The 10,771-nt window shown below is 36.6% G+C and overlaps 1 protein-coding gene across 1 annotated transcript in view; it reads right to left on the bottom strand.

Annotated features, from left to right (window-relative positions):
- LOC140234475 (uncharacterized) overlaps nt 1-7,153 on the bottom strand; it is a 44,842-nt gene extending 37,689 nt beyond the window's left edge. Inside the window, 4 exon segments of the mRNA XM_072314518.1 lie at nt 800-944; nt 1,632-1,840; nt 3,873-3,992; nt 7,102-7,153. Of these exon segments, the coding sequence (XP_072170619.1) occupies nt 800-944; nt 1,632-1,840; nt 3,873-3,992; nt 7,102-7,153 (526 nt within the window).
- Between the last annotated feature and the right edge of the window lie 3,618 nt (nt 7,154-10,771).

Genomic DNA, 10,771 nt, shown 5'->3' with positions numbered 1-10,771 from the left:
TCGAGCTCTACACCACACTGCGCGCTGCATCCCTATAGGCCTATACACAGCTCAGGTACGCGGCGCGCGTATAACTAATTCACACAGGCGCAGGGATCGTCCCCTATTTTTACGTGTTAACCTATGTCAATTTGCCCGCTATCGCAAAACTTGGGTATGCTGCGTGCGTAGAAAACAGCAAGGGTCACACATCAGCAGCGATCGTCGTTGACTTTTACGTGTTAACCTATGGGAATTTGCCCTTCGTCGCGAAACTACTCCGCGAGAGACTGCCATCAACAGCAAATTTTCCTCACTGGGAGCTCAAGTGCCCGGATGCTATATTCCCCCTCTTTTCAAGACGCAAATCCCATACGCGTTTGTACAAAGCGGGGAATATGGAAAATTTGCTCCTTAACTCCCTGCTGGCGCGTAAGACGAGGGGAATACAACTTTGAAGAACCACAGCTTAGATGCCTGATTCGGGTAATAATATGATATAATAAAACGTACGTTATAAAAATTGATTAATAAAATGTTATCAAAAGTATGTAGGCCTATATGATATATACATATATATATTTTTTTTATTTTTTTTTTTTAGAAAATTATCTGGAATGTCCCTTTCAAGTATCATCTTTCGATCGTTTTATAAATGAGATCATACTGATAACCTTTCGTGTCTTCAATGGTCCAGGAATGGTAGCACTCAGTACTTCGTCATACCGCTGTCGACAACAGCAACAATAATAATCCGATAATCAATACATTATGATTTTTCCTTGATTGGAGTATAATGAAAAGTATCAAATGTGCTTACTCGAATACGGTTCACCCAAGACCTCGAACCGCATGCTGATGTGACCAGACCAAGTCAGTGGTAATAAACGAACAAATCTAGCAATGACTGGCTCTGCAAAGTCATTGGTTACCACCGTGTCACGGTTTGAATTTCCTGTGAACGTCTGCAAGAATACATTAGTGTGATTATAATAACTTAGCCGTTCTAAAATCAGATATGCATGAGCATTGTAGACACAAACAACAACAACAACAACAACAAATCAAAGATTGTCTGAAATAATAAAATCAAGGAGAACAGGAGAAGAAAATAACCCCACACTTGTTGGAGGACATCATTGTATATAGGCTTAATGCGAGATATCAAAATACATGCAAGTGGTACCAAAATAAAACAGACATACGCAAGCACATCAGGGCTGTAATGAAATGTCAAGTTGTGTATTCCCGCAAGCAAGTAGAAACGAGGCGCATTGTTGCTTGAAACGTGCGATTTTCCTGCGTCTCTACATTCCCAATGATGGAATAAAACATCTAGTAAAATTTTTGCATTGAACACAATTACAATATTTTATGCAGATAATGTCTTGGTTGAAGTAGGATCGGGGTTAATGATAACGAGACTCTATTCGCTCATTAAAATGACCCACCTACAGTCTTCCAATAATATCAGAAAAAAAAACGACTGTTACTTTTCAATAGTACGCCTAGTGAAGTATTCCGTCTCACATCTAACTAGAACCCATTGAAATGAACTATTCAGTTATTTTCTCGCATGCAAAATTAAACAAAGCATCTTTTCCTTTAACATGGTTTAAAATCATCGTTATCCTGTGTGAATGCAATGTCACCTGGGACGTTATCTGTATGCCATTTAATGCCGAAGTCCAGGTTAGGCCATCGAGACTGTACTGAACGGCAAAGCTCGTAACCCACTGATCGTGGCCGTTTCTTCCCTGAGTCTGCACTCCAGCGACGAGATGCAAGGTTCTTAGATCGACCTGGATGAACTGGTTCTGATCTTTGGTCTTAGCACTCCAGGCCCCGATGTATCCTCCCCCTTTACAATTATAACAATTTCGGAGGAAAAAAAGGAAGAAAAAGATATGATACCCCTTTCCCGTGTGTGCCAGACAAGCCTTCCCGTATTCGAAATGGGGTTAGACATTGCGTAATTTGATTATCTTATCAGAGCCATCACCACAGGAGAGACACCCTATCGCATGAGTTGACAAGATAATTCAAATTATGGTAATAGTAGCGCATTGGATATTAGATATAAGCCTAACAATAACAGCAATTGCAATAGAAATCACAATGACAATATCGGTGAAAATGAAGTCACGGCTTTGTTTGGTTGTTTTTGTTTTGTTTTGTTTTGTTTTGTTTTTTTTTAGGTGGCACTGCTGCTAATTAAAGAGGAAATACATCTCCAAAATGAACAAACTCTGAAAGAGAGTCGCTATACCAAACATTCTAAAATAATATATAAATCGAATAAGAAATGAGGAACCCTGCTGGAAAGCACACAGTGTCCGACATTGTGAAACAGAATATGGAACACAGTATGAAATCTCTTTACACTGTTACATTCGAGCATTTTAACAGTGTGAACACATTGTGAAGATTCACAGTGTGAAACAGAACATTAGTATGTGAATACCCCATGAAAAACTACACCACATTGTGAAATGTTCTGCACACTGTTAAATTCGAGCGTTTTCACATACATTATAGTTGACAATGTGAACACACTTTTGGACACTGTGTTCTTTCCAGCATGGTTAAGATGTGACATTTTGACATTTCATGAAAACATTTTTCTGATCAGTACTAATGAATGCTCAACTGAGTGTGATGATACATGGTGCCATGCCCTCACAATTTTTCATGTATTTTATACATGAGATTCTGAAAATCGTTATTTTTAGCAAAGTACAGGGAAAGGCGTATGCCAATACCAAATATATCAGACTTAACATTTTGTCTTTTGGGTGGTTAAAAACACGTTTGATAGTTGTACAGCAAAATTTCAATTAAAAAAAAAATCTTAATAATTATAAAATCAATAGACAGGAACTGTGATATCGTCAACTTGCTGATTTGAATATTCATAACAGCTGGTCAAGAACTGTATTCCCAATTATGTTGAAAATGTCAGTATGTCATAACTTTTGTATATTTTGTCTGATTTTTGACAGTTTTTTACTGCTCTGCAGAGGCTTTTTTCCTCTTTAAGAAATAGACAATTGATTTTTGGAGTGGATTTCTTCTTTACGAAGGTTTCAGCAGTACCACAGCTTCTCGTCAACATTTGAGAGGAGAGGGTTACATAGTAGCATGTAGGTAGCATGCAAACATTTCAAATCACAGAGGGATGAACGAAGCAAATTTCACTCGTAATCATTTTCCTTTGTATTTTTTTCTGATTCTCGAGCCACCTCAGAAATAGAGTGACGCAGGTTTCGAGTCTCTCAAAAAGGAAATTCATCCCCCTCCCCCCCCCCCCCCCGAAAAAAAAAAATAAATGAACAAACTTCAAGAGGAGGAGAATGTTCCCTACAGAATGATACACAAATGAGAAAAAAACATCAGATAAAAAAAAAAAAAAACAATCATCTTTTCTTTTTCGGAAAACATTTCTCTACCAGTACTTATAAATATTCAAATCAGCAAGTTGACAACGTCATACTCTTGTAATTCCTTTTTCATTTCTTACGCAGAAATGACAAAATCACACCCCAAATAAGAAAAAAAAAATGTAAACTGTGATAGGTCTGGCTATGGGAAACTTGTATTGGTTTAAAAACAATTATTTTCTCCGAATTACATAATACGTAAATGAAACACTGTGAGGTTACATCATTAATTCGCTCATTTGCATATTCATAAGGACTAGTCAAGAAATGTTTGGAAAAAAACCAAAGTGTCATAACAATATCTTCTTTATTTCTCTTCCAATTTTTCGTCACATTTGTATCGTTCTGCCCTGAAAAAAAAAAAAAATGTTTCTTGGAAGTTTATTTATTATTGAGGTGGATTTCCTCTAAACTTATGTTATAGAAGCAAGATTTGACTGCAGCACGGCTTACCTTGGGGTTAATTCAGTCGTGCACGATCCGTGCAATGTTTGGCGGCCCAACAGCTTGATGCGGTGATCTTGGCATCGGTAAGACGACCGTCTTCCATTCCGAGACGGGGGAATGATTGACCTGTTTTTTTTTTTTTTTTTTTTTTTTTTTTAGCATAACAGAAGAACCATCTTATATGGTCATCAAAAAAAAAAAAATCTGGAAAGATTAAATTAGTTTTTGCTTTCTGTGAATGCTTCACCTAGTCCAAATAACATAACACAAGCATAACAATTCAAACATTCAGCCCCCTTTCCAATTTATTAAGTGAACATTAAATCAAAGTACACTATATATAATGTGTGCATTGAGGTAATACAGGAAAGTAGGAGAACACATCAAAGTTGGAAGAAAATCGGGCAATCTGTTTAAAAGCTATTTTCATTTAGGTTTCAGTGGTCTTCGGCATGACTCCTTAGGTTCATGAACACATCGAATGATTATTTGTGACCCTGCACCTCAAAACAAGCAAAAAGTCGCCAGACATGAATTTTTAGTTAACCCGTTCCTTACGGAAACCTGGTGTACCAGGTTCCCGTGGGAGCAACTGATATACGGGAACCTGGTTTACCAGGTTCCCAAAATGAACACAAGGATGCCTGCTTCAGTGGCCTAAATTCATGTTTTTTTTGTGTTAAAATGCTCAGAAAAGTGGGTTTGATAAAAAGATCAGAGTTTGTTCTATCAGAATTTGTTCTCCTGCTGTTAAAAAAGGGGGGCTTACAGTATTATGTACATTTTCCTGATGTAGTTTTTTGCTTGTTCTGCTGTAAACTCGTACGAACATGAACATAATGATCAAAGATGAGATCAGTTACAAATGCGGGTTCGCCGACCCCAGTCACCTCATTCAGGTACCTGGTTTTGTGTAGAACAAAAGATTCTGAGAGCTCATCAGCGCACGCTCTATTCATACGTCGCACCCGATTGATATTTCCATTGTTCACGGGCACATGTAGTTGACCGTAGAAAGGGGGACACAATGAACAATTTGACTGCCTTCACACAGCTGAATTACCAACCTGTGTGCCTCTCTGTCGACGGGCGAAAAGAATCTCGTTTTGGAGCATAGGCACTCAGAGAATTGCGGAAGGAACGGGTTAAGACCATATTCTGAAAGAGCAGACTTTAAGCTTTAAAATGATGTATAACTCAAATCAAATGAACTCTTCTAACGTATCTAAATATTGGAAAGAAAGCACAAACTCACGAAAAGTGTGAACTGAGAAAAGAGGCTCTGAAGTACAGTGTCTATTCAAGCGCTTAATCTTTACCAAACCGTGCTGGCTGTGCAATGAATGGGACAAAAAACAGGAAGTAAACCACCAGAGTAACAACAATGAAGGGATTATCAGATTAAACTGAAATTAAGCATGCCTCATTAACACATTGTGTCCATGATTAATGCCAACTTTCAAAGCAGAAGCACTATCCTTTCAAAGGTTATTAGAGTTGAAAGTGAAGAGTGGGGACAAGGTTTTTCAGAAATGAAAAGGGGATTCTAAAGACACACCTAACAACACTATTTTACCAAGAATGTTCGAGATAAACTGCTAAAAAACACACTTTCCTGCCCGTTTTAGGATACCAAATTTTAGCATAATGTAAAAGAAGACCCGCCCTTTCAGCAAATATGAAAAAGTCAAGTTCGGCTAAGTTGACCCATTTCACTTATTTTCAGTCCTCACGCAAAATCAGTGTGTGCGACTTTATGTTCGTTTTGAGGTGCACGGTCACATTTGGAATAAAAAAAAAAAATCTGCAATGAAACACATACACGCACACACAAAAAACCCCAACCTTAATGTCTTTTTATCTAGACTTAGGTGTTAAACATGTACACACCATTATAAAGGAATTAACAAACTTATATTATACGCCTATGTCCGGAAGGTCCTAAATATAAGCCTATCTGTCCAAATCGTGTTTCCAACTTCTATTGCACCACATAAAATGATACTAATTTTGCATATGAAGAGTTTGTTCGCAATAACCGATATGTCCATTTTTGAAGATTTTTAAGTACGGTCTCTGTCATAAAGTAAAAAATGATACCTTTTAAATGATATATTGGTCACTACCATTATAAAGGTAAATTGTTGAAGTTACGGTCAAAAGAAGCAAAAATTTCATCTTTAACCTTTAATCGCAAATATCTCCATTTCGCAAATATGGACTTATCGGTTTTTGCGAAAAAAACTCTTCATATGTAACCCTGCATAAAAAAACAAACAATAAAAAGTCTCCAGATATGGAGTTTTAGTTGAGAACAGACTCTTAAAAGAGCAGACTCTAAGCTTTACGATTATCTATAACACAATGCAAATAGGCTTCCCTAATCTAAATACTAGAAAGAAAGCATACACTCTGGCACTCTAGAAAAGTGTGAACTGAGAAAAGAGGCTCTGAAGTACAGTGTCTATTCAAGAGCCTAATGTCTACCAAGCCGTGCTAGCTGTGCAATGAAAGGGACAAAACACAGAAAGTAAATTACTGGAGCAACAGCAATGAAGGGATCATAACATTAAGCTGAAATTTAGCATGTTCTATAGGCACATTCTGTCCATGGTTGATTCAAACTTTCAAAGCAGTAGATTTATTCTTTCAAAAGTTATTAGACTTAAAGTTGAAAAGTATGTAAATGATTTCAAGAAATGAAAAGGAGACTCTAAGACATAGCTGATCATTCTATTCTCCCCCATACATAGGTTGTAGAAAAACTGCTGAAAGCACACTTTCCCTTGCATGTTATGATCCCAAATTGAAGAATAATGTAAAAGAAGGATAGCTCTTTCAGAAAATAGGAAAACTCAAGATTGACTTGATTGACCAATTTCACCTTTTTTGAGTCCTCACGTAATATCAAATAAAATCAAGGGTTGCCACTTTTTTTTTTTTTTTGGTTTTGTGATGCACGGTCACATATGATAATGCAAAGCACTTTCACAATACAAAAAAAAAAAGTTCGGCTATATCTTTATAATTCCTTAGTGGCAAAAAGACGCATGAATAATTACTGACAAAGCTTGACACTGGTTTAAAAAAAGTAAGAACTTGAATTGAAATCTTTCTATTTTCTGCCGTTATATTGAAGAAAAGGCACTCACCCATTTTGATAAAACGCATGCACACGAACATGCATTCGGGCACACATTCGTCTCTACGCTCATCTTTAAAGTGTTTAACTCACCTCTTGCAAACGTCACAAGAAAAAGGATCCCTAAACCTTTCAGCACATCCATGGTGGCTTCCTACCTAAAATTAAGAGAAGGAAAGCATTTCAAGAGATTCGGAGTGTGTCTAGTCCTATTTGGTTAAATATTGCGAGAAAACACACATGAATATATATCATTATTCATCTATATATACAGAACGAATGACAGGATAGAGAAATGCATTAATTTCTAATTGGTGTCTATCAAATTCAAAATTTTCGGGTGGATCTCCCCTTCGTCAGGCATAATGGTATTGATATCCTAAAGCAAAACAACAGAAATAAATTGAATAAATACCAACTGGCAATTGATGCATTTCTTTATCGTGTCATTCCTTCTGTTACTGTTACTGTCAATACGCGGAATGAAATTATAATAGCACAATTTCGAGCAAGACCAGGGAGGTGACAAGGCTAAGTACGTTGTTGCAAGTCTCAAAAGTCGATGGATGTATTTTCTCTCCCGGCTCTTCTCCTTACCTCTGTGCTTGTCCACTGAAGACTGGATCAAAATCTGCAAAAACAGTAATATTTAACCATTGCCAGTATCCCGTATAAGACACAGGAGATGTCAAAGAGGCGTGGCAATAGTTTGAATTCTACTCTACATTTTCCTACTTTAACTATCTAGGCATCCCGGATCTTCCGTAGATAAACAATTTAGCAACATCTGCTGCAATTGAGTGGGTTTCCCATTCCTCACTTTAAATAGGGCTATGTTTTTCTACCAGTAATAATTTTGTTGACACAGTCCTCAAATGTAGGTATCACGCAAAACTACCCTAAAGTTTTGTAGACAGTCACTAAAACTAGGACGAAGTACAAGCTACTCTTGAAAATGAAAAAGATAAAAAGATGGTATTAGATTGACAAAAATAAGAGGGACCAAAAAGAATTTCATTCTAGTGGTAGGGAGAAAATGGAAGTGCAGGACTTTGTCTTCTTGTGGTCAAAGGTGAACAATGAAAGTACCATCAGTTTGGATATCTGGAGAAAGTAGCTATGTAGCAAGAAATGCAGTGTAGTAAATTGAAGGAAAATGCAAAAGTGCATTTTCCATAGTAAAATATCAATGTTTGACTTAGCTAATGAAACAGACTGATTGTAATAAGCTTGATGCTATTGAAATGTGATGCTTTACCGCAGAGTGGTAAAAATCTCACAGAAAACACACAATACATGACTGGATGGGGCCTTCTAGAGAAGACTGATTCTTGTATGCCAAGTCATACGTAAAGGGATAGTATGCCAGAGCTCCCACTCTTTTGAATCACCATGAGAATAACATTATGAAAATAACAATCTTATTTATCAAAGGGAAAGTATAAGACAAGGAAGACGAATAACATAGTTGACTAAAACTATAAAGACAATAAGTTATTTTTACAGGACTTAATGTCATTTTGCTCTGCTGCGTCCAACAGGGCAACAGAACGGAAAATCCGAATATAAGAGATTTACTCTAAATCTAGTCGTTAAGTTTATAATGATTTTATGGGCAATAGGCTAATCATGGGCTAAAAGTTAAAAATATGTATGCCTATCACAATTCATAGTATGTGCGATTTTAAGATCGATGCACTGAAAAATACAGGTTAGTATAATGTTGTTTGCTTTTCTTAAGAATGTTATATCCCTCATTAGATTCGTATTCCGTTCTTCATTCTTTATACGTCATGTTCGAATAGAGTCGATGTCGTGCCAAGTTTGAACATTTTACTCAAAAGCACAAACCCGCCCAAAACGATCGATAAACCGCCACACGCCACAGTGCAATTAAAGCTTTACTCGCGATTCCACTCCTCCCAAAGCTACTGTATCTTGCATTGTGCGTTGATTTGATATCAAGCGGTGTTAATTCGCTGTTGGATTTCTGAGTAAATTCAAAGTTTCTGTTACTGTTTTGTGTGCAGAAGTCATGCCTAAACAATGGTGCAGCTTCTCACTCATTTTAAGGCAATATAATTGAGTATATGAATATAAGAATGACCCAAGTCCAATTTTTGGCCAAATTCAGTTTGACATGGGAAATTGTAGCTTATGCATGGACTCATCTTGTGTATAAATGATAAATCCTAATTACCCCCGGAAGTGCCTGAAATAAATGAGTTAAATCTTATATGAATGTAAGAATGAAGGACTTGGGTCATTCTTACATTCATATTATAGCGCCCTCTCTCGTCCTTCTCTCATCTCTATAGCAGAATTTCATGTATATGAATCAAAGAACGACCCAAGTCCATATGAATAAAAGAACGACCCAAGTCCATCACACAAAATGGCGTCTCCACAATTAATGTTAATGTTAATTGTCATAATGATATATGTTCTAATTTGTATATACAATGTTGCCTTCCCATCACAGTTAAATAGAATATGTGACCGTGCACCTCAAAACGAACATAAAGTCGCACACACTGCTTTTGCGTGAAGACTGAAAATAAGTGAAATGGGTCAACCTAGCCGAACTTGACTTTTTCATATTTTCTGAAAGAGCAGATCTTCTTTTACATTATGCTAAAATTTGGTATCGTAAAACGGGCATGAAAGTGTATTTGTTTAGCAGTTTATCTCGAACATATTTGGTAGAATAGTGTGATATGGTGTGTCTTTAGAATCCCTTTTTCATTTCTGAAAAATCTTGTCTACACTCTTCACTTTCAACTCTAATAACTTTTGAAAGGATACTGCTACTGCTTTGAAAGTTGGCATTAATTATGACCAGAATGTGTTAATGAGGCATGTTTTATTTCAGTTTAATTTGATAATCCCTTCATTGTTGATACTCTGGTGGTTTACTTCATGTTTTTTGTCCCATTATCGCATTAAGATTTAAGATTAAGCGCTTGAATAGACACTGTACTTCAGAGCCTCTTTTCTCAGTTCACACTTTTCCTGACTTTGTGCTTTCTTTCCAATATTTAGATAGGTTAGGAGAGTCCATTTGATTTGAGTTATACATCATTTTAAAGTTTAAAGTCTGCTCTTTCAGAATATGGTCTTAACTAAAAATTCATGTCTGGCGACTTTTTTTTTTTTTTTTTTTTAGGTGCAGGGTCACATATTTTTGGACAAACAAAAAAGATATGAAGTTTTTTTTTTTTTTAGTTTACTCGAAATGGTCTTCCATGGACTTGGGTCGTTCTTATATTCATATACTCAATTATAGACAGTGACAGACTTGTCACAAGTATTTACTTGTCTGCTCATTACATATCCAGCATAACAAAAATCTGTACACAATTACATGCAGGTGAAAAACAGAATGTTTTCCCGAAGCATGCCTGCGTTGCAGTCTCTGAATAATGTAGCACGCAGGAGGTTTACACCATGGCATATTAGGGTTACTAGTTACTCTATAGGAGGCAAACTGACACGACTGCAGTAGTATTCAGCATGGCATTCGATACTGCACCACGTGACGCCTGCATGCTTTTAAAGCTCTTGATGTGGGCATTGGATTTGCCATACATTAGATTACATAAATTGCAAAAAGAAAGAAGGAAATTCTATTCCACCGGTAAAATCATGTAAATCATGTGAAATATGAAGCAAACATGGAGGGTCTGCCAATACTAAATTAAATACTGTCATAGCATATTAAGTTCATCAAACCCCTATCTCCGTCTACAATTGCCGTATTTGT

Source organism: Diadema setosum, chromosome 10, assembly GCF_964275005.1.
Source record: "Diadema setosum chromosome 10, eeDiaSeto1, whole genome shotgun sequence".
Lineage (NCBI taxonomy): Eukaryota > Metazoa > Echinodermata > Echinoidea > Diadematoida > Diadematidae > Diadema > Diadema setosum.
The sequence above is the reverse complement of the archived record's forward strand: the minus strand, read 5'-3'. Positions and strand labels throughout refer to the sequence as shown.